Here is a 24,944-nt window from a genome sequence, read left to right as displayed (position 1 = left end):
CTTGCTGCAGGCTGCCATCCAGGAGGTCCATCGGGGGGCTGTCAGTATACAGGAGGCCCTGCGGAAGAGCTTCCACCCTGAGGAGCACTAAGAGCCTCCCTGGTCTGCCCCACTGGGGGCTTGTGCCTCATTCCTCCCTCACATCCCCCACTTACCCTTCCTTAACCCTCCTTCCTGATGTCAAATAAAATACATGTATTTTCATGAACACAAACTCTCTTTATTTAACAAAACTGGAGGGGGGTGTGAAACTCTGGTGAGACTGGGGAAAGGAGGCAGGAGAGGGGAGAAGAGAGGGTGGGAGAGGGGAGGGGGAAATCTGGGAGGAGGGAGCTGAAAGGGGGAGGGGACACTCAGGGCTCAGGATTGGGGGTCTTACCGGACCAACTTGATTTTCATTCAAACCTGCTCCTGGGTTCGCATGTGGCCTTTGGTGGCCAGGCTGGCAGCTCTCCTGCCATAGATAGCCGTGTTCCTCCGTCTAGTGCAGAGATCATGGACATTGGAGGTATCCCTCCCAAACCTGAATAAGGTCCATGATCTCTACCCTGGACCAGGAAGGCTCCTGCCTTCTCTGAGTCCCGGCAGGCTCCTGGGTGCTGGCAGGCTGCTCCTGAGGAGCGGTGGAGGGCTGGCTGCCAGTGGCTTGCTGGCTTATATTTTGGGTCCATTGAGTCAGGGGCAGTGACTGCTGGCTCTGGGCTGGCAGGCTTGGAGCTGGCGCAGGCACTGTGGTCAGAGTCAACCCCTTTAAGGGCTCCGGGGATGGGGGAGGGAGAGGAGTGTTCTTGGTTGAGGCCACCAGGGCACCCTGGGAAGGCTGGAGGGCCCCTATTTCGATATAAGTGTCTACACAGCACTTATTTAGAAATAAACGCTCAGCTACTTTGAATTAATTTTGAAATAGCGGTTTGGCTGTGTAGACGCTAATAAAGTTATTTCAAAATAATGGCTGTTATTTTGAAATAATTTTGCTGTGTAGACATACCCTTTGAGAACAATTCCTCACTGCCAGGTGCACAGGATGTCACCAGATTGACTCTCACCTACTGGTCCTATTCAGTCTCTTCATCAACTTGTCTTTGTGTATCCAGAACTCGTATTTCTGACTCTATTCTCGTCTGAGGACTATCCACGGTGTTGTTGGGTTTAATCATTAGGTTCCCATCCAGAATTTTATCCAGCTCTTTATAAAACCAGCATGTTTGGGGTGCAGCGCCAGACTGACCATTTGCCTCCTTTGCCTTGTGGTAGGCCTGCCAGAGCTCCTTGATCTTGGCTCTGAATTGTAAGGTGTCTCATTCATACCCGTTGGCACACAGGGCTTGAGAAATGCAAGTGTACATGTCCCAGTTCTTACAGGTCATCTGCAGCTCTGATTGTAGCAAGTCATCATCCTTCACACTCATTAGATTCAAAAGCTTCACATTGCTCCAAGTAGGGGAGCATTTGGGTCTAGAGCAGCCACCCCTGTTTCCTAAAGACGCAATGAGAACCAACACACAATGTGCCAGAGACACAGAAAATGCAGTTAATTTCGCAGGATTTGCAGTTGGGAGGGGAGCATTTTACCAATAAACATTACATGGCTGAAGCAGAGTACAGATTGAAGTCCAGAGTGGCTAAACAGGGCATTGTGGGGTACATGCTGGAGTCCAATAAACTCAACAAAAAACCTTACTGGTCCACACCTCATGGCTGTTGACATCATTGTGATAAAAGTCTCTTGCAGAGTGGAAGTTTTCTGTCACAAAAAATGGCCGTACGTTGCAACGTTTATCGCGCTGCAGTGCTCTGAGGTTTTTGTCGTCCAAAGGCAGTGTTCCTGACAGAAAATGCAAGTGTAGACATGGTCTTAAAAAAGATCATGTTGCCTCTATATAAATCCATGGTATGCCCACATCATGAATGCTGTGTACAGATTTTATAACCCCATCTCAAAAAAGATATACAGGTTGGACATCCTTGGTCCAGCATCCTGGAAAGTTTTCTGAACCAGGGGAGGTCAATTCCGTCCCTCTGCTGATGGACTCCAGGCTCTCCCGGGGTTCATAAGCAGACCCGGCAGAGCCCCACAGGCTGTCATTTCCTGGCACTGCCAACTAGTCCTGGCCACCATTGCTCTGGGGCCCCAGGGCCACTAGGGCTCCTGGGCTTTGCTCCCCAGGGCACTGGGGCTGCTGCAGCTGTGTTGCCATGGGACCAGCGGGACTCTGCTGTGTAGGGGCCATCACAGCTTTGTGGTGGAGGGGAAGCTAGGGCTGCCACTACCCTGGAGATGCCAGGGCTCTGCTCCCCGGGGCTGCTGGAGCTGCTGTCCTGAGGCTAGACAGCCTGCTAAGGCTCTGCTGCCCCAGAGACACTGGGTCTTCACTCCCCAGCGTGGCTGAGGTAGCTGTGGCTCCGCTCTCTGGACGAGGGAAGTTCAACGTGTATTGGATTTTGAAAAGTTACAGAGAATGGCAATAGAAGTGATTAGGAGTACTGAACACATTCCATATGAGGAAAGATTTAAAAAAAGACTGGGACTTTTCAATTTGGAAAAGAAATGACTGAGGAGGAGATAGGACAAAGGTCTATAAAATCATGAATGGTGTGAAAAAATTGAATTGTTATTTACCCCTTCAAATAACAGAAGAACTAGGAGTCACTCCGCAGATTTAAGACAAACAAAAGAAAGCATTCCTTCACAGTCAGCCTGTGGAACTTCTTGCCAGAGGATATTGTGAAGACTAAGACTATAATGGGGATTTAAAAAAGAATTAGGTAAAATCATGGAAAATAGGTCCCTCAGTGGCTATTAGCAGATATGGGCAGGGATCCAACACCATGTTCTGCATGTCTCATGCGTCTGTTTGCCAGAAGCTGAGAATGGATGACACAATGAATCACTCACTGCCTGCCTGCACTTGAAAGAGAATCCTCTGAACTGTTATTCATGCTTAAATTCGACACTTTACACCTGAGTCTGAATAAAGAATCTAATTATCTTACCCATTATAAAGATATCTTCCCCAATTATCACCTCTAATATCATTAGCTCACAGACATTTACCTTTCCCCCCATCCCCCTTCTGTTCTGAAATTTGATTTGTCCTTTTCATGTGTTCATTTTTTTAAATGGTATCCTTTGGTATATATGGTTGTGACAATTTTCTTCCACTATTTGATCTGAGGAAGTGGGTCTGGCCCACGAAAGCTCATCACCTAATAAACCACTTGTTTAAAGTGCTACATAGTCCTGTATTTTGTTTCAGCTACACCAGACTAACATGGCTACATTTCTATCACTTGCCTGCCTGCTGTGTTCATTCTCTCTCAAGCATCGGCATTGGCTACTATCAAAAGGCAGGATGCTGGGCTAGATGGACCTTTGCTCTGACCCAATCTTCCCATACTGCTGTTCATACCTAGAACCCGGCTGTATCTGCCCCTGCTTTAACCCCCTTAGAAACTACTCCACTCCCAGAGCTGGGTCAGAACCCAGGAGTTCTGATGGGGGCTCTCTCTCTCTCCACAGAAATTAGTAACAAAGTGACAATTTATATTATAATTCTAAACCTAACAGTGTTCCTTAAGTGACTTACCACAAGATGTCAGAACATGTAATTATTAGAGCTGAGTGGGTCTAATATTAATTTGTCCTTTTTTCTTATATAGGAATGAGATACAGGGCTCCTGCCTGCTAACTTCTACATTATCTGCCTGAAAACTAGGGTTTAAAAGCGCCTAAGTTGCCTTTGGAATCATGGTTAAAGTTGCTCCCCCCAACCAAAATCTGAAATGGCACCCTTGGTCCCAGGGAGGGGGGCCAGAGAGGAGCAAGTGGTGGGGTTGGGGATGGAGACTGGAGAGAGCCCACCGCCAGTTGAGAGCAGGCTGAGAGAAGCAAGTGGTGTTTGGGGGGGAGCCAGCGGGGTGTCAGGTTGCAGTGCAAGTGGAGCAGGCCAGGGCCTTTTCTGAGCATGGACCTAGCTCCAAAGAGCCACTGTCACCTTTGTGAACCCCACATTGATTACATGTCAATTTTTTGAACCAATGGAGCCACCCTGTGCTTGCTTTAAAATTGTCCTCATCTTTTTCTGGATACATTTATCAGTAAAGTAACTTTGTCTTTTTTTCCACAATCACACTGCTTAGATCAATGCCTTTTGAGCTCTCTTTTGCAACCACAGATGCATTGCCTTATCAAAATCAGCAGTGTTGTGTAAATACACCTGCTATTTACTGTTCTGCTGTCTTTGGTTTCTTTTGAAAACTGTTTTTATTTTTTCCTGGCTTTTCTGAATATTGGTGCAGATTGATTACCTGATACCCTATTCTACGCCTATGTTGCTGAGGCTAATGTCATGGCATTATAAAGTCGTTTTTAATATTCCTAGCTTTCTGACAATTGAAAGTGTGACATGTTCCAGTTTGTGACCGATTGCCATTTTGCTTGGTCATGCAGTATTTGCTATATGTTTTATGCATGATTGTGTACTTCCTGTTCCAAATAAGGTGTGTGGCTGACGGGTCAGTTTGTAACTCTGGTGTTCCTATCTCTGAAGTTCTGCTGTAAATTCCAAACAAAAGAAACCAATAAAAAATATAGAAAAAAAGTCCCAAGAATGAGACTGAAGGAGGGCTTCCCAACTAGAGGACTGCTAGGCTGTGGAGCATAATCTGTAGAGTCCTGCATGGATATAAAATTGGTAACCGCATTTGTATCCACAAAAATAAGTCACCGATAGCTGCATTGACATCCACGGAGGCAGATACCCACAGCTAGAAAACAGATATTTGCAAATTTCTAGAGACAAAATGTGTCTCTGCATTCATATTTACAAACATGAGCTGATAGAAAGGAGATCTGCAGATTCGCAGGGCTCTAATAAACTGTCCATAAGCAAGGAGGAGGCGGAGGTTGGTTGAGGTTTTTGGTTGTGCTGGGGGTAGATGAGAAAGTTGACTCCTATTTCCTGCTACTAGGTGTTCGGGTGGGCCAGGATGTGGCTGGGCCTATCTGCAAGGCAGGCTGGTTGCGGGTCTGTGGCTGAGGCAGGCACATGGGGAGGGCGGAGGGAAGCGGGCTACTGTCCGTCTCCCGTGGGGGCGCCACAGACACGCGCAGGGCCCGGCCCCAGAGGGCAGCAGCGTGGCTGGGCGTGGAGCCGGCTGGTGCCCGGAGGGGCGGGGGAGCTGCCCAACCTGCCTGGGAGCGCTCAGCTCCCTCCCAGTTCCTTGGCAGGCTCCCCGCGCAGCGCTTCCTGCTCTGCCCGCCGCGCCGCAGTAGCCGGTCGCTTGCCTCGGGGCGGTAGCTGCAGGCCGGGAGGCGGTCGGCCCGGGGCTCTTCTCCACCCGGGTGCTGCCGCCGGCCGGGCCGGGCAGTGCGGAGCCGCGCGGCAAGCGGCGGAGGAAGGTGAGCCGGGCTCGGTGCCGGGGGGCTGGGCTGGGCCCCCCCTTCCCTCTCCCTCCTGCCCTGCTCCCGCGGCGGGAGCGCATCCCCGCGGTGTCTGCCCGGCTCCCTGCCCGGGTCCTGGCCAGGCTCCTACCGGGCGGCGGGGGAGCAGTTTGGCCAGGGAGGAAGGGGGGCTCGTTCCCATCCCCCTCCAGCCCCGTTGGATGCGGTCCCTCGCAGAAACTGTGGGGTCCGCTGCCAGGTAGCGAAGCGAATCCCTGCGCCCTGGGGCTGGCAGAGGGTCCGTGGGCTCTTGCAGACGCTCCCTCTGGTGGGGCCTTTCTTCACCCACGGCTGAAATGCAGCCACAGCTGGGGAAGGGGCATTGAAGTGCACAGCCAACTACACTGCGGTGCAGCCCACTCCTTGGTGCAGGAATCAGGGGGCAGGGGAGAAGTAATGGAAGGAAGAGAAGTGCCCCCAGGCTACTCTGGAAAAATGTCATGGGGGGGGGGCGGGAAGGGGAGGGGAGATGTCCTTTCTCCTGGCCCTGGCCTATGAAAAAAGGCGGCCTAGGGACTGGGTTTTCAGCACAAGGTGTTGGCTAGGGGAAAGAAAAAATCAATGTGTTCTGCCATGGTAATTATCAGATCTGATTTGCTGCCAGATTGTGAATTTCACCATTTATTTTTATCCAACTCTCATCTCAGAACCTCTGCTCTAACTGGTGATGGGATGTGTCTGTAGATATGTATACATACCGTATTTTCCGGCGTATAGGGCGACTGGGTGTATAAGACGACCCCCTATCTTTTTAATTAAAAGATAGGGTTTCATCTTATACCCCAGCGCCCCTCCGCCTCCTTTGCTCCCGGTGTCCCTGGTCTGCTGGAGATGGTCCCCAGCAGACCAGAGGCACCGGGAGCAAAGCCGCCAGGAGCGCCTGGGCTGCCCCCCCCCCCCGCCGGAGCCCCTCCGCGGCTTTGAAAGCCTCGGGGGAAGCCGGCGGCGGGGCATCCCAGGCGCGCCTGGGCTGCGCCCCCGCCGGAGCCCCTCCGCGGCTTTGAAAGCCTCGGGGGAAGCCGGCGGGGGGGCATCCCAGGCGCGCATGGGCTGCCCCCCCGCCGGAGCCCCTCCGCGGCGGCGCGGAGGGGCTCCGGCGGGGGGGCAGCCCATGCGCGCCTGGGATGCCCCCCCGCCGGCTTCCCCCGAGGCTTTCAAAGCCGCGGAGGGGCTCCGGCGGGGGGGCAGCCCATGCGCGCCTGGGATGCCCCCCCGCCGGCTTCCCCCGAGGCTTTCAAAGCCGCGGAGGGGCTCCGGCGGGGGGGCAGCCCATGCGCGCCTGGGATGCCCCCCCGCCGGCTTCCCCCGAGGCTTTCAAAGCCGCGGAGGGGCTCCGGCGGGGGGGGCAGCCCATGTGCGCCTGGGATGCCCCCCCGCCGGCTTCCCCCGAGGCTTTCAATGCCGCGGAGGGGCTCCGGCGGGGGGGCAGCCCATGTGCGCCTGGGATGCCCCGCCGCCGGCTTCCCCCGAGGCTTTCAAAGCCGTGGAGGGGCTCCGGCGGCGGGGCATCCGGTGTACAAGACGACCCCCGATTTTTGGGGGATGTTTTTTAACATCAGAGGTCGTCTTGTACGCCGGAATATACGGTACATAAAATGTATATACAAAATATCTGCTCCTGAGCAGAGGAGGAGAATGAATAATGGATGACATTTAAAAAATTGTAGTGTTTAATGGCTCTTTTTATTCAGTCTTCACTTTAAAAGGTTAATGGTGACCAGATAGTCAACCTAATTAATATTAATGTGGGGGAGAAACCGGTTTCCGAATAGGGAAAGAGCAGCATAAAGAATATTTAGTTAAATTAAATATAGTCAAGGTAGCAGAACTGGATCTTAGGGTACTTAGAGAACTAGCTGAAGCAATCTCAGAATTGTTAGTGATTGTCTTTGAGAACTCATGGAGCAGTGTGATGAAGTCACCAACAACTAGAGAAAGGCAAACATGCTTCCTCTCTTTAGAAAGGAGAGTAAGGGGGCCTGAGTAATTATAGACCAGTCAGCCTAACTTTAATGCCTTGAAAGATATTGGAACAAATTACTGAGCAGTCATCTTGTAACTAGTTAGAGCAGGGGTCAGCAGCCTTTGGCTCTCAGTCCGTCAGTAATCTGATGGTGGGCCACAAGACAGTTTGTTGACTTTGAGGCAGTGACATAGCCAGAATGGGACAGGTAGGTGAGCAATGACTAGGGGGGAGGAGCAATGGGGTCACCTTTCCCCCCTCCAGCTGGGTTTGGAAGAGGGGGAGGGACTGCTTTAAAAAATGGGAGCCCAATAAAAATGTGCACCCCACACCCACTTCATCATTCCCCTCCTCCCCCACTGGGTGCTCAGGGTGTGACCTGCCCTGTCTGCTTGGTGCTCCTAGCAGAGACATGGGGTTGCTCCAGATTGGGAGCAGGAGCAGGGTACAAAAGCTTGCAGGCCTCTGACTCTGCTTCTTGGGCCCAGCTAGAGCACTAGGTGGAGAGGCCCTCCCAAGCCCACTCATGGCTATACCCTTACATTGAGGATCCACAGACATGGTCCCCTGCAGCTCTCAGTGGCTCTTCACAGCCAATAGGAATTGCAGGAAGTGGTGCGAGTTACAGGGATGTGCTAACCGCCACTTCCCACAGTTCCAGTTGGCTGAAAATGGCAAACCGTGGTCACTGCGAGTTGTGGGGGACCGTGCCTGCAGACGCTCAATGTCAGCAAACTGTCTCACAGCCTGCGTGGTTTACCCTGATGGGCTGAGAGCCGAAGATTGCCAACCACTGTTCTAGAGAGTAATAAGTAATAGCCAGCATTGATTTGTCAAGAACAAATCATGCCTAATCAACCTAATTTTCTTCTTTGACAGGGTTAGTGGTCTAATGGATGTGGAAAGCAGTAGATGTGATAGATCTTAATTGTAGTAAGGTTTTGACACAGTTGTACATGTCATTTCCATAAGCAAACTAGGAGAATGTGGTCTCCAAGAAATTACTACAAGATGGATGTGAGGGTTGAGAGACCATACTCAAAGAGTAGTTATAAGTGGTTCTCTGTGAAAATGGATGTATTGGGGGTCTGTCCTGAATTAGTATTTTCATGACTTGGAAAGGGGAGTATGCTTGTAAAATTTGCAGATTACATTAAGCTGTGAAGGGTTGCAGAAACATTGGAGAGAATTAGAATTCGAAGTGATCATGGCAAACTAGAGAATTGGTCTGAACTTAGCAAGATGAAATCATAGAAAGAAAGTGACAAACTATCAAGAAGATGAAAAGGTTAGGGACCGTGCCCTAACCTAAAGTTGTTGCATGGATTCTAAATATCCACTCTTGCATTACAAAGGACTTCCTACCTTAAATATTTCTCCCACTAGATAAGCCTCTCCTCAAAAATCTTGTGAAATCAAGCACAATCTAGTACAGTGTTTCTCAGTGACCAGTCTGTGGACTAGAAGTCTGAGAGGTAGCCTTGTTAGTCTGTAACTGAAAAAAACTTTAAAAAACAACAACAATGAATGGTCCTGCAGCATGTTAGTTTCTAAGGTACAGCAGGACCATTCATTGTTTAAGTTTTTTCAGTCTGAGGACTGGCTCTGGTCCCTGAGATCTTCCTGACATGGTTTAGGAAAGGTGCAAGTTGATCCCTGCTATCAGAAAGGTTGAGAAACTGTGGTAAACTGTAGTCTGAGTTGTTAACAACATACAGTACAAGGTGCCTAGACGAAGTAAGCAGTGGGAGCCACATGGACCTTTTCTTACACTAGAAACCCAGAACAATCTAGGGATTAAAAGGCTTGTTCCTCTCTTTATCTCCACTTACTTATGGAATAGAGTCCTTTTCACTTGTTAATTTAAATGTTTAGAGAGAACCTGCAGTGGTTGTAATGTTGATGATTCTAAGAAGAGAACTTCCCTCCCTGGTTTAAATCAAATGTACAGTAGCATTAGGCGAGACTGCAGCAGCATTTTGGTGCTTTTCCCGTTGTTTCTAGACAGCCCCTCTTACTCTCCTAACATGGTTTTATGTTGCATTTTTGTGGACTTGAGGCATTGTGAAGTTCTTTTTTAGACGGTGATATTTAATGAGCACTAAAAGTAAAAATCATAATGTATAAAACTTTGCAACTTCTTGAAACTAGTCACATCCTTTATTAAAATTGAAAAAAATAAAAAAAAATCCATTTTATGGGGATTATTTGTGGTGTTTTTATGCTTTGAATTTTATTACATGTGCAATTAAGCTATTCACTCTTGTTTTCATTCTTAATTTCACTTTCAGATTCTCATTGTAGTAAACAAATCAAATGGAGTATTTATTTAAAAACAGCATCTGTTGGATTTTCTAATTCACTTGTGAAAACACTTTTATTGGCTGTTAATTTTTTAAATGTATATGTAATTCTGAAACTGCAAATTATTTTGAGCCATAAACGTTTCTAGGTTATCCTGTCTGTCAAGAGAGGACAATTATTGTTAAAGTAATTAGTTATCCATTTGACATCACAGAGGGTATTAACCTAAAGGAGGAATGAAATGCTCCTTAACTTTAAAGTAATCAAGTGGTAATCAAGTAATCAAGTGGTGGTAACAAAGAAAAAAGAAATAGTATGTTTCAATATTTCCTGGCTATTTTAATAAGATTTTGTGGCTTAAGTTCTTCCTTTTATCATGGCTCGGAGCCCATGAATTAAGGATGCTTGAGTCAGAATGATCAAAATGTTAAGAAGTCAAATCTGCAATACTCTGTTACTTATTAATTTCTGGTGGATTTTACAAAGAGGTAATTTAATAGTTTTAAACAAGGAATGACTCAATGACATCACTCAACATCTGACCTATATTCATTTTTTTTCTTTTTTATGAGGACTGCCATCTTGAATCAAACCAGTAGTCCTCCTTGAGGCAAGCATTCTGGACTGTGGCCATTGCTAGATTCTTTACAGCCATGGTCACCAACCCATTGATCGTGATTGACTGGTTGATCACAAGGGCTCGACCAGTTGATTGTGAGACATTCGGGACCCCCAATTTTCCCCCCACCGCCAAGAAGCCCCACTACCTACCTCCAGCGACAATGGAGGTAGTGCTGGCTTCCTGTGTGGACGGAAGTCCTGCAGCTGTGTGCCACTTCCGGGGGCTCCAGAAATGTGCTGGCTGTTCCCCTCCCCCAGGTTTGTGGCATGCCGGGAACTTGCGAGGAACTGGGGGGAGTTCCCCTTAAGAGGTGTGCACCACGGCTTCCCTGCTCTGCGAGAGGAGGGAGTCGTCCCTGAAGGAGGTGCGCACCGGGCATCCCTCCTCTGTGGGAAGGGAGGGGGAAGGAGTCCTGGGAGGAGGAGGATGTGGCGAACACCCTAGCTCCACTGGCACCCTGCCCCCCGGCACCCTGTCCCCTCTCCCCTGGCCCCCACTGTCCTCCTGCCACCACCCCAGCACCCTGTTCCCTGCCACCACTGACACCGTGTTCCCTACCCCAGCACCCACTAGCACCCTTCCCCAGTATCATGTCCCCTGCTCCCACCAGCACAGTTGGGGCCACATTAGTGAGGCTTAGAGGGTTTTTGGAGGAGAAATAATTGTGTGTTGCTTATAACGCTTCTATAAATACATTCCAGGGTGATGTTCATTTTTTTTTTTTGCAATAGTGTTGCATCATTGACTCATATTTTAGCTTGTGGTCCACTATGGCCCCCAAATCCTTTTTAGTAGTACTCATTAGACAAAAACAACAAGGAGTTCTGTGGCACGTTAGAGACTAACAGTTTTATTAGGGCGTAAGCTTTTGTGGGAAAAACTCGGGATGTTAAGTAGTGGTTAATAAGCAAATCGAGTAGTCAATGGAATCGACTTGATTAGTTGATGAGTGGCTTATCTTAAATTTAGATTAATCAACTAATCGAATAGTGGATGTAATTTGCAACTATTCTATTAGTTGATAAGGGTGCCTCCGCCTTTGAAATGTAGCAGGAGTCTTGCTTTTGAAATGTACAAGAGCCCCAGGAGGACTCTTGTACATTGCAAAAGCAAAGCGCTGCTGGGACCGTGGGGCCAGTGGGGAGACTGTTTGAGTCCCCAGCTCAACCAGGCTCCACACAGCGCTTCTGCTTTTGAAATGTAGCAAGAGTCCTGCTCTTGCTACATTTCAAAGCTGGAAGCACTGCCAGTTCCCCATTGTGCTCCTGCCCTTTCTCCCCTTGGAGATGGTCCTGGGGGGAACTGGCTTTTAAGCTGGCTCCCTCCAGCTCGAGATCCTGCTCCCCCTTACTGCCTCTCTCTGATAGAGGCAGCAAGGAGGGGGAAGTGACTAGTCGACTAGTTGCTTGCATCCCTACTCTGGGGTGTGTGGCTGGTGCTGGAGGGATAGTGGAGGGGTGGGTAACTCTAGGGGTGAAGGCTGGCTCTCGGTTTTTGGGGGACTAGTAACATTTTCTTTGTGTATTTGCATATTCATCATTTCCACAGTGAATAGGCAAATATGCAAATAAAATGTTACTGGGCTGCCAAAAGTTTGTGAATGGGTTTACTGGTCCCAGGTATCAAAAAGGTTGGGAACTGCTGATTCACAACATTTAGTGTGGAGATGTGACTATCCAGAAAGGGTTAATTATCTTATTAATGCATTAACCAGTTGAGATCCTTATTCAATCCTAATTTGATAGTGTTGAATTTGCAAATGAATTCCAGTTCAGCTGTCTCCCTTTGTAATTGAGTTTTGAAATTCTTTTGTAGAAGAATGGCTTTTTAGACAGTCATTTCCCATTTGGTATGTGTGTAACTGATTGTTCCTTCCTAAATGGAGTACAGGCAGTCCCCGGGTTACGTACAAGATAGGGACTGTAGGTTTGTTCTTAAGTTGAATCTGTATGTAAGTCGGAACTGGCATCCAGATTCAGCCGCTGATCAGTTTCAACAGCGGCTGAATCTGGACACCAGTTCTGACTTACATACAGATTCAACTTAAGAACCCCAGGCGTCCCCAAGTCAGCTGCTGCTGAAACTGATCAGCAGCTGATTCCAGGAAGCCTGGGGCAGAGCAACTCTGCCTCCGGCTTCCTGTAGTCAGCCGCTGGTCAGTTTCAGCAGCGGCTAACTTGGGGACGCCTGGGGTAGACAGCTCGGGTGCTGCTGGGTTCGTCCAGTAGCGCGGCCGCTCCTCGGTGCTACTGGACCAACTCAGCAGCACCCCAGCTGCTCTGCCCCAGGCGTCCTGATTCAGCCACTGCTGAAACTGATCAGCAGCGGCTGAATCAGGACTCCTGGGGCTGAGCAGCTGGGGTGCTGCCGGGTTGGTCCAGTAGCGCCAAGGAGCGGTGCTGCGGGACCAACCGGCAGCGCCCCACCTGCTCTACCACAGGCCCCGGGCTTTGCTCCACATGTCCCTGGTCTGTTTGGGGGGGGGCACTAGCTGCGTCCCCCCCCCCCCAGCAGACCAGGGAGACGTGGAGCAAAGCGGCGGAGGACCCGGGCCGGACCGCGGTGCTTCCAGATCAGCGCCGCGGTCCGGCCCGGGTCCTCCGCGGCTTTGCTCAGCGTCTCCCTGGTCTACAGACCAGGGAGACGCTGAGCAAAGCAGCGCAGGACCCGGGGCCGGACCTGTGGCCGCTTCCAGATCAGCTGGAAGTGCTGCGGGTCGGGCCGGGTCCTGCGCCGCTTTGCTCCCTGTCTCCCTGGTCTGCTGGCTCCCGCAGCAGACCAGGGAGACGGGGAGCAGCTTTTCTCGCCCTGGAGGAGGCGGGCCGCGGGACCAGGCGTCCCGCCGCTCGAGTCCTCCCGGGCGAGAAAATCCCCGTTCGTAACTGCGGATCCGACATAAGTCGGATCCGCGTAACTCGGGGACTACCTGTACTTTGCATTTATCCCTATTGAATTTCATCCTGTTTACTTCAGACCATTTCTCAATTGTCCCGATCATTTTTTAATTTTCAATTCTGTCCTCTAAAGCACTTGCAGTCACTCCTAGCTTAGTGTCATCTACATACTTTGTAAGTATATTCACTTCACCATTATCTAAATTATTGATGAAGATATTGTACAGAACCGGACTTAGAACCAGTCCCTGTGATCCCCACTCATTATATCTTTCCAGAATGCTGTGAACCATTGATAATTACTCTCTGGGAATGATTTTCCAATCGTTTTGCATCCATTTTACAGTAGCTCTATCTAGGTTGCATTTCCCTAGTTTATAAAAAGGTCATGCAAGATAGTATTCAAAGCTAAACTAAAGTCAAGATGTACCACATCTACTGATCCCGCTCCCCCATAATCTCCATTGTCTTGCAGGTGGGCTGCAGGCTCAGGGCTTGCCCCACCTGCAGTGGGGAGTCTGTACTGGCACTCCAGCCCTGCAACCCTATCCCCTTGAGTGCTAGTGCTAGCTTCCCATTTTGTGGGGGCGGGGGAGCCTTGTAGGCCAGATATGGCTTGCGGGGGAAGGAAGCGGCTATGCGCATTGCATGACTCTACACTAAAGCATCTTTTGAAAAGGCATCAACAAAGGCAGAAGAACCTAAATCAATAAAGTAGAAAAACCTAAATCCGCTACAGTAAAACTCCAGTGGTCCAGCATCCAATGGTCCGGCACCATCTGGAACCCGGAAGTGCTGGACAGTTGGAGCTGCTGTGCCCCCAGCTTTCCTGATTCAGCCGCTGCTGAAACTGACCAGCGGCTGACTCTGGGAAGCCCGGGGCAGAGCAGCTGGCGTGCTGCCGGGTGGTCCCGCAGCGCCAAAGGGCACATCCCCCCCTACTCCACTCCAGACCCCTCATAACTCCCCCCCCTTCCAATAGTCTGGCATATTTGATAATCCGGCACCCCCTGGGTCCTAAAGGTGCCGGATAATCAGAAGTTTACTGTATTAACAATGAAGACAGTAATTATATAATTTACCTAATGTAAATTGGTGCAGCTTCACACACACTGGGGAATACCTTTAAGGAGGAAGATTCTTTCATGTAAAATGTGATTTGCTTACCCATAATCCAAAAACTACTTGCATAGCAATTTAAATAACTGTATGTCAGGAGGGGCAAAACTTACTGAGCCTTTGAGCTGCATACAAGAATCTTCAGAAGTTTGGGAGCCTCAAGACACGCACAACTGTCCCGTGTTGTGGCATCTGCTGGAATACTGGGTTCTGCCCTGACACCATTCCCACGAGCAAGACCCTCTTCCCCCCCCCCCCCCCCGAAGGGCAGAAGCCCTTAGTCCCGCTACCTGTCCTCAGGACACAAGCCCTGAGCTCCCCCTGCTCACTTTAGTAAGTGGAGAATGAGGGGGTGGGGGGGAACTCTGGGAACTACACTCTATCTGTAAAAGAGCAGCATGCAGCTCATGAGCCACAGTTTGGCCACACCTGTTATATATTTTAGCAGATATTGTACAAATTAACATCTGTATAACCATGTTTGTAACATTTCCTATGCTGTTTGCTTAGCTGTGAAATAAACTTTCAAATATGCAGCAACATTTTGTGGAGTTTCCAGAGCGACACGCTTATTAATCATGCCATTCTTATGGTAAAATCAACACTTCTAGAGAGAACCATTTATAAGAAGTGGGCTATCAAATGTGTGCATCATGACATCCTATCAAATCTTTTGAAATCTCTTTCTGGCCATTCCACATGGGAAGGTGCATGCTGAATTTACTGTTTCTCCATTTGAACAATGTGATTGCCTTACTAGCAGTCCAGCCAATCTGTCTCCATAATAAATTATTCTGGCTTCTTGCAAAATGACTTGCCTCTTCTACTTCAACCTACCAAACCCCTCCCCCCAATTTACTGAGGCTTTTTGAAATTATTGGAATGAATGTTGCAATATGCTTTCCACTATCTTGCGCCATATTGGTTCAGTGTTTGCAAGTAAGTAAATAGGTAGGCATACAACTAAAGACAGAGAATAAGTTAAAAATGCAAGTTTAATCTATCTTGTTATTTGCAGTGACATTAAGCTTGATTTAAAATGAAGAACAGATATTCCATTTCAGGTAACTAATGTGCTAGTGTGAATCATATCTCTGTTGGCACCTTTTATATTTGTCACAGATGAAAGCTCTTTTAGATGTTTTGCAAATGCTATTTAAAAAGGGAAAAGTGGCCCTTGAGAAGGATTGACAAATAGCATCTCAATACATAGTCATGCTCATGCATATTCCCATATGTCCCCTCACTTCATGCACTGGTTAAATTATCTCTCACACCTTATTTCTCAGTTGTTTTTTGTGTAATCTTCTGTTTAATTTTTATAAACCTTTTTTTCCCTTTCCCTTTCCCTTCCCTTCCCTGACGGCTTCCATTCCGTGTAGCTACACAGTGGCCCTTTGGGAGTCTGTTACAGATTTTCTTGATCCTGAGCCAAGAGCAGTGAAACCAATGGAGAGAAATGCTTTTGCAGGCTGTGCTGCAGTCCCCCTGCACATGTGGAGTGCTCCCATAGCCAGATGGCTATCTTTAAGCTTTGTTGTTCTATTTAAGCCACACCTCTTTTTTACGGCAGGGAGGGAAGACAAGTGTCTTTCAAGAAATCACACTATTGTTGCAAGGAAGACAGGACAGATACAGGCTATACAACATTATCTGACATTCTAACCCTAAAGTAGCCTGGTACTTAGTGTATTCTCCTCCCCCCCTCCTGGGGTTGCGGAAAGAAAAGAAAAAGTGTTGTTTAATTGGAACAACAAAACCTTAAACATTGTGCCAGCTATTTTTAAAGCAGGCACTAATACTGGTCAGGAATAAAATCAGTTTCTTTGCTGTTCTCTAGCTACTGATGCTCTTTCCTTCTCTTTGTAATATAGTTTCCATCTATCCATAGATCTGCTGGGAATTTCCACCATCATTAAATATTTAATAAGGTAGACACTGAGAATTGCATCCCATTGAAATAGCAAGTTAGCTAGTAGGTCTCTTTATTAATAACATACCTATTCGGAGAATGAACAAAATTATTAATAGAAAATCCATCCCATGCAATAGCAGCAATATCCCAAACTCCGTTTAGCCTTATCCACTGTACCAGGCTCATTTCTGTTTGTAGATTTCCAAACCACACAATCTTAGATATAGCTTCTTTCAGAGCAGATATGTTATTCTGTGATTTGTTGTCTTTGATTTGATTCTCGAGTGCTTTGGTGGAAGTAGTATAATAGATGTTCAGGCTATTGGAAATCTACAATTATGTATAGCCTAGTAAGCCTCAAGAGTCCATCTGACATTGGGGCCGTGCTGTTGTACTAAACCTCATATGAGAATTAAGAATGGACCCCATCTTGTGAAGTATGCTGAGGTATATTTAGGGCCAGTTGTGTTTTCTCCGTATAATTTGATCATTTCTCTTTGCTCTTAGATTTATCAAAATATGCCATTTTATAGAAATACTACTTGGTACCAAAATGAAGTAATTCCTATCTGGTTTGGCACCACATAATTGTTAAATATGTTACAGTTATATCAGAGTGCAAAGACCAAGTGTTAGCGGTGTGTGCTTTGAATCTCATTCCTTACTAATTAAATGTGCCCATTTAAGAGGATTGAAGTTTTACCTTGATACTTAAGAACTTCAAGGTTGTCCCTAAAATAGTCACATCTGATTTATTGCTTTTTTAAAATTCCAGCCCCAAAAGAAAGGGATTCATATTTAATGCTAACCTAACTTTCCAGTTATGATGGGGTCACTGCATAGTCTTTGGTAAGATCACTATTTAGAAATCTTTGAAATGTAAAGACACAAGATTGTTCATTGCACATCTGCAATGTGATGAAATAGATTAACTGCTGCATCTAAACCCTGAGAACAAATTTTTGGGATTATTAAGTAAGTAACAATCTAATAGAAAGCTGATACCTGAAATGTAATGAAGATTGAGGACTGGGAAATTCAACTTCTCTTTTAAAAGGAAAGCTGACACCTTAAATCTGATAGGTAAAACAAAGGAAATGCATCTCCTGTCCAACTCTTTCCCCCCCCCCCCCAAAAAAAAAAACTTTCAGAACAGTAAAGTGGATTCTAGTTATTTATTCAAAGTTGTGCCGTTAAACAGTGGATTAGCCACAAAACGTTTATAAGCACTTTCCAGCAGGCAACTTCATTTATCAATAAATCATTGGTTCTAATTTAGAGAATGTAAGTATTGTCTAGGTATGGGAAAGATATATTAGTAAAATGTTTATTTAGCTGTGATATTATAACAGCTGTCTTTCTCAAGGGTCAGCTTTTGTGTTCTTTATTTCTGTTAATTTAAGTGGAAAACCTTAATGATTCATTCATTCATTTAGTTATTTCAGTCTTTTAAAATAAGATGTGAGGTTTGAGGAATGCATTCAGAAGAACAGATCATGTCATGAATAGCCCCATTTAGAGCAGCTTAACCTTTTCACAAATCAAAAGTTGTGCCTTTTTTGTATATTACATACATCTGTCAAATAATTGCACACAAACTACTAGAACTATGGAATTAATTCACTGGATCAACACATTCTTTGTCATGATAGTAGATCAGTATGTGTATTTTAAGTTGCCTGTAACATTAGTAATTATCTATTTGCAATATCTGTTTTCCAGTGGAATGAACTGGCAACTATTTTAAAAAAAATTGTATAGTAAATTATTGCTACATTAAAAATACAAAGCAATTTTTGAGTGCTAAAACTATACATAAACCCATGCAACACTTTAAAAAAAGCATTAATATCACTAAATTAATAGTGTGTTTCAGAATTCTTAAATGAAGCTTTCATGTACCAAGAGGTATCCTAAGTTGACTTAGGCAAGAAGTTTAAAATATGTCATTGTGGTGCTTTTCTCTTCATGCCTGCCAATAATACATGGCACATGGTGTAGCACAATTCCCTGCCCTTTATGCAAACGCTAAACCTGCTTCACCAGAATTTACAACTTTCAAGAAATGAAGGCTTTAAATGTGGTGTTAGGCAAGCACCGTAGAACAGCAGAATATCAGAAAAAAATATCACTCTATTCTCTCCTGATGAAAGGAACTGGAATAGGGTCACCAAGAAAAGAATCTGAAATCATACTAACTTGGACAAATTTTAAAATGAAGGGCTAAGTTAGCCTACTGTTTTGGGGACTAAACTGGTCACCAGCTGGGATGAGAGAGAAAATAAATCTATTCCTTTCCTCCCTCTGCCAATGGAGTAGCATTGCTCAGTTAGCATCCAACATTAGTCATTGCCAGAGAGGGGTTAACTGACTAAGTGGTAGACTTGTTCCAGTAAGACAATTATTGTGGTTCTTTGTTCTCTCATTAGGTTTTTCTGCTATACTCCATACTGAAATTCAGTGAAATTAGCCATAAACAATGATGGTACAATGTGGCCCTGTGATATTCGTCCAGTTACAAATCCAGGGAAGAATGCTTTCCTTGCCTGGGATACTCCAATTCGTAGTTACCAAAATAAGCTGTTGTAAAACCACAGCAGTTCTTGGTTCCAGTATAAGTCTGATGTACTCATGAAATTGTCCTAGCAAAGGAGTATGTAACATGACTTATTTATTTTCATTTACAGATTTCCACGTCCTTTTGAAATGGTCGGGCTAGGAAACGGCCGTCGAGGAATGAAATCTCCACCTCTTCTAATAGCTGCGCTTGTGGCTTGTATGATTGTTTTGGGTTTCAATTACTGGATTGCAAGTTCTCGCAATGTTGATCTACAGGTAGTATTCCTGTACTCCTTCCTGTAGTTTCAAATAGATATGGCTGCTAACAGTATTTATACTTGTGAACTGCGTGGGAAAAAAAAAAAAAAAAAAAGAGCCAAGGCAAAACTTTTGAGTTTGTTCCTTGATAGTCCACTCCTAGCAGTTTCCCAGGAAAGGAGTGAAGAGAAGTGCACGTGAAAAGTGTTGCACTTGCAATAGCCAGTTCTGTCCAGGCAGTTTTGCAACTTTATGCTGCTATTATCATTCTGTAGAAAAGTTTTCTTGTTGTTAAATATTCAAGTGTGGTGTTTGGTTTTGGTTTGATTTGTTGATCTTTCTGAACATTACCACTAAAAGCAGCACATTTTTGCTTTCCATTTGCTACTGTCAACTTTTTTGTCTCCCAAACTTTTCCATGCCTGCTCCTGCATTGGTTCAGGGTCTGCTCAGCACATTATATGCAAGTAGCAGTTGATATTGGGCAAGCTAAAATGCAAAGTACCTTTCCCAGATTTGTATTCCTATCAGATGTAAGAAAAGCTCTTTGTACTTTTTCAGAGGGGTGTTTAAAAATGACATATTGGTGCTTTCTAAGGCAGAGATGTTTTCTTAATGAAGATTTTGACTGAGAAGTCTAAATTGGATTTCTCAAATTTACCTAATCTTGATATGTGGAAATATGGTGCAGAACAAGCTACTGCAGTTATACAAGGCAGAGTGAATGAATGCAGAGTAGTCCTTACTAAGGATGTTAAATTGCAGTTATTTTACTAGTTGAGTAATGGACTAGTCGATAGGCACGTCCACATTCCTCCTTTGAAATGTACAAGATCCCCTTCTGGGGCTCTTGTACATTTCAAAGGAGGAATACAGAACACTGCATGCAGCCTGGGGCCAGCGGGAAGTCCCGCTGTCTCTGGGCTGCAGGCAGTGTGCCAGCTTTGAAATGGACAAGAATCCCCAGCAGGGGCTCTTGTGCATTTCAAAGTGGAAGTACACTCATGGAGCCCGGGGCCAACGGGGGACTTCCCAGCTGATCCCAGGCTCTGTGTGGCATTTCCCCAGAACCCGGGGTCAGCTGGGGACTCCCTAGCTAATCCTGGGTTCTGTGGAAATGCCGCTTAGAGCCTGGGGTCAACTGGGGAGTTTCCAGCTGACCCCAGGCTCCAGGTGGCGCTGCCGCTGCCGCTTTGAAATGCCACCTCTGTGTTTCAAAGGGGCAGTACCTCACAGCTGAGCCAGGGATCAGCTGTGAGGCACTGCCCCTTTGAAGTAGACCCTTCCCTCCCCCCTCCACTTTGCTGCCTCTATCTGATGGAGGCAACAAGGTGGGGAATTAACTAGTCGACTGTCTGATAAGCATTTGCTTATCAGATAGTTGATTAGTCTCTAACATCCTTAGTCCTTACGGTCTTTGTTAGCTGAGCTGGGGCTTTTTAAATGCTCATTGACCTTACAATCTGAGATCATTGGGGCTCCACATACATGATCTTAGTTTTCTTTGTAAATCTTGCTGAGACTCGTATTGTTGGCTGTTCTGCAGAGACAATGAATGTTCATTCTTAAACTAGCTAATGAAGTTCTGCAGGGGTTCTGAACAGTTGGATCTAATTGCAAGACTGGTGTCTCTAGCCAAGCTGTTCTTGAGTTATGACATTCTTCCTTTTTAACATTGAATGCCCTGGATTATTTTTCCATGATGAACCCCTTATTTGATGACTGTCACGGCTATGGGATAACTGCACTTCTATCCCCCATTCCATGCTTCTCTTCCAGGAGTTCTGTGTCAGGTCTTAGATCTCCAGCCATTACCTGTGTCTGCGTATGGACCCAGTTCCCACTCCCTTCTGACTAGGAGTGGTTCAAGGCTGCACAGCCACTTGCATGCACTCTGCTATCCCTAGCAAGCCAGTGTTCCTAAAGCCAATGCCTGCACTTTTCTTTCTCTCCGAGGGCTCTAAACTGTGTATTGTCAGCAGTTACAAGTGACCATGCTGCTCTTCCTAAGCAAGCATCTTTATTCGTAAGGTGAAAGCGTTTTGGAGAAAACATTAAAAAAAAAATCCCACAAAAGTTACTATATACACACTAAAAGCATTGGTCTTATGGGTAGGCCAGATCTTTGCAAACTTTCTGTAAGGGTCGGTGCCTTGGACAGATGATCCTGAGACAGTTTAAATGCATCCTTTTTAAGCCACAAGACTTTTCTTAGTTTTCCTATTTTGGGGAAACCCAGTTTGAATCAGTATATGGAAACGTCCCTGGGGAAGGGGATAGTACCTGTCTGGTGAAGAACACTGTCATACCTACCAGTCGTGACCCACAGTGATACATAAACTTAATACAAGATGTTCCCTCAAGATAATATATGTAATTACAATATCTCCCACGCTTTCTTCTAAAAATGCTCAGAGTGGCACACCAGAGTTATGCTGGGTAGATTGGTTCATTTCTGGTGAAGCTGGGGAAAGAATTCTCAAACTAGGTCTGTAACAGAAAATTCTTCACAACTTTGTCTATGGAGCAGATGTTGGATCTTCAGAGTTTACTGAACTTTTAACTGGATTGATAGCCCTAGAAATTGAAGTCCCCTTTCCTGCAGAACTGGTACCATGCTATGTCATGTCTTAATGTAAGGATAAAGTTTTCACCACTGCTCTGCTACTGTGTTTTAGCCATTCCCCGAGGACAGAATGTCTCATCTTCTGGAAAGAGGTTAATTCAACCTCTGGGATCCATCAGTCCCTGGCCTCTTTCTGATACTGGTTACTTATTTATTAACAGCTGGGTTGAGACCATTAAGTCATGACACAGGCCACAAAACTGATGACAGCGGATCAAAAATCATTACTGTCTTGGGTCACGCTTGATTCAGTAACCTGGAGGTCAATTTGTCATTATTGATTGTCCTTGCCGTGCAGTGCTTTTCCCAAATGCAAATGTAAAATTATTTTCTTCCAATCAACCGTAGCAAAGCGCTGGCAGCAGTACGAAAAGAAGCACCATTCATATTTTAAGGGTTGGACTGCACTTAGAGTGTTTTAGAAAGTAATACTATTTATTCAGCCAGTTTTTTGGCAGGACTTTAATGCTATACTAAGATGGAATTAGTTTTCTCTGCTCCTGCAGTTTAATCATGAAAGTTTTTCTTTTTCCATTCTCTCATCTACTGTAGTAATTGCAGTGTAGGAGTTTAATCCCAGCTGCTGAGGGTAGGCAAGTGGCTTCTTTAAATATGGCTTTATCCAGCAGGGAAGGCTGTGAAATTACAAAGCTAGAACCCTGCCATTGAGGACTCGGTAGATAATATGATTTTGATACATCCCATTAAATTCCAAATGGACTATGAAGTTCATTCTGAGGCAGTAGATGTTTTCCTCAGCTTGACAAATGCTCTTGAGACTTTTGCCCTTTTCCACCCTGCCACCTCCAAAGTCTACAGAATCTGGCAGTTACAGAGATTAGAAGTACGTAAATGACTCTTGGATAACAAGCAACAGAACATATGAGGTACACCCAGAGTGTCCTGCAAAAACTGAATCAATTCTTAAAAACCAAACAAACCCCAAATCTGCAGACTTAACTCCTTGACCTATTCTTAAGGGGCCTCTTAATAGAAATGGCATATTACATTGTAGACTACTTGTAACCCATTGAGCTATCTTAAAGGTATTTTATGTAGTGGCAATGCAAGAAATCTTCAGATCTAGATTCTAGACCTAGATTTGACACTAGTTTAAACTTTTTTAATGGGTTGAAACATTTGTATTTATTAATTATACTAATACAATTATTTAAAACGTTGCTTTGCCCATCATGGGAGTATTGTCATTGTGCACAGTGGAATTGCCAGACAGACATTGAACTTAATTTGGCTGTGCCTGATTCTGGGACCAAATCCTTTTATACCCTTAAATCTAAGTAGTGACTAATTGGAAATGTGATAGACTGAAAATCCATAACAGATTAATCAGATTTTCTCTGCACAAAAAGTTTGAAGTCCTATCAGACACAAACACTCCTTGTAACCCTGATTTATAGGAGCCATTTATATTTGTCTCGTTTATCTGCTTCTTTTCAGAGTCGGATTATGGAACTGGAAAGGAAAGTCCGCAGGGCGGCAGCAGAGAGAGGAGCTGTTGAACTAAAAAAGAATGAATTCCAAGGAGAACTAGAGAAGCAGCGAGAGCAGATAGATAAAATCCAGTCCCTCCATGGTTTTCAGTTGGAAAATGTCAATAAAATGCACCAGGATGAGAAGGTAGGACTTCTTCAAACTGTACTGTTGGCCTTAGAATGCAACTTTCTCATTGTTACCATGTATAGCATGTTATTCTCTGTAAGGAAATAGGATTATTTAAATCTTTCAGATAATACAAAAGCAATCATGCAGCCATCACTACAACAGTTTGAACCTCTCTAGTCCGGCACCTTTGGGACCTGACCAGTGCTGAATCATAGAATTTGCTGAGCTATGGGAGGTCAATGTTGTCTAGCAGCATGACCAACACTTCTACTGCTTACTGGGCTCTTAGAAGACGCTTAGGGGCAAATTAGAGCTAAATAACAGCACTGAACACTGAGAGCCGGGACTGATGGCTGTACACAAACTTTATGGAACTGCAGGAAACTTGGCCACATGCTTGATAAGTGAGTATCCAGCTAACTAAACTCTTGCTGGATCACAGATGTTACTGGACTAGAGAGGTTCAGCCTGCAGTGGCAAAATGTGTAGTGCTGAAAAAATGGAATTCTAACACAGATCTCTAGTATTCAGGGTTGTAAAAGAAATGTTGAATAATTTTTAATGAAGAAAATAACCGTTCATTGGTGATAAAATGGAGGCAATACATCAAAATCTGGTGTCTCATGAAAGCATTACATGCAATTATAATACAACACACATAGCACGTGCTGCTGACACGCAGGGCACATCTTGACTACGTTTTTCTTTCAAAATAAAATATGCACATTTGGTGCAAATTTGCATATCTTCTTCTGATCACTTTTTCAAAAGAGGTTTTTTCGAAAAAGGAAGCAGTCTAGACTTGGTTCTTTGAAAAAAAAAACACCTTTTTCGAAAGAACCCTTCTTCCTCAAAAAATGAGGTTTACAGTGTTCTTTCAAAAAAGGGTTTTTTTTCTAAAGAACCACATCTAGACCGCTTGCTTTTTCGAAAAAACCTCTTTAGAAAAAGTGATTGGAAGAAGATAGGCAAATTTGCCCCTAATGTGCATATCTTCTTTCAAAAGAAAAACATAGTCTAGACATGCCCTCAATAACATTTTAGAAGTTATAGGAGGAGTTTTAAGGAGCCCTTACTTAGCATTGATCAAATTCTGCTCTTGTTTATCTTGTTTTGATAAAACTAACTTAACCTGGCCTCATGCTCCTGTGCATCATCATCAGGATAAATACCAAAGAGTTACAGTCTCTTTGCAGGTTGAACATCACCTGGATCAATGTGTGGTTAGGTTTTTAAGGTGGTCAGGTTGGACATTCAGTTTATGTCCATCACTGCCAATACTAGCACACCACAGAAACTTTTGGTGCCCTTGTAGTTGCTCACCATATGGAGGCTTTCCATGGTAAACATGCTTTAGAATCCTTTGGTTTTCCATTTTAATAATATATCCATACCAAGAAAACTGGTGGAAACCCAGCTGGCGCTGATGGAGCTGGTTTTGAATAGCCTCATTTCTGATCTTGTCCTGCCACTCGCCATGGAGCAGCTGATGATGACAATGAGAAATGAAAACATAAATCCCAGTGGTCTTTTGTCTTTCTCAGCACCTGCTTTGCATGTGCAGCAGCAACTGGTGCAACTGTGGTTCTCTGGCTCTGCAGCTTTATGGCAAGCTTGA

The 24,944-nt window shown here is 45.4% G+C and overlaps 1 protein-coding gene across 3 annotated transcripts in view; it reads left to right on the top strand.

Annotated features, from left to right (window-relative positions):
- The first annotated feature begins 5,056 nt into the window (after window positions 1-5,056).
- Window positions 5,057-24,944, top strand: part of GOLM1 (golgi membrane protein 1) — a 49,941-nt gene continuing 30,053 nt past the window's right edge. Inside the window, exons 1-4 of one of the 3 annotated variants that reach the window (XM_075931790.2) lie at window positions 5,057-5,401; window positions 15,364-15,409; window positions 18,948-19,095; window positions 23,162-23,341. In XM_075931790.2, coding sequence (XP_075787905.1) covers window positions 18,967-19,095; window positions 23,162-23,341 — 309 coding nt within the window. In that variant the 5' untranslated portion in view covers window positions 5,057-5,401; window positions 15,364-15,409; window positions 18,948-18,966. Of the gene's footprint in view, window positions 5,402-15,363; window positions 15,410-18,947; window positions 19,096-23,161; window positions 23,342-24,944 lie in introns of those variants that run through there. The other 2 variants (XM_075931789.2, XM_075931791.2) reach the window with 2 other exon arrangements.

The sequence above is a fragment of the Pelodiscus sinensis genome, chromosome 6 (genome assembly GCF_052426305.1).
Source record: "Pelodiscus sinensis isolate ZL-2025 chromosome 6, ASM5242630v1, whole genome shotgun sequence".
Classification (NCBI taxonomy): domain Eukaryota; kingdom Metazoa; phylum Chordata; order Testudines; family Trionychidae; genus Pelodiscus; species Pelodiscus sinensis.
This window is presented reverse-complemented; position numbering and strand designations above follow the sequence as displayed.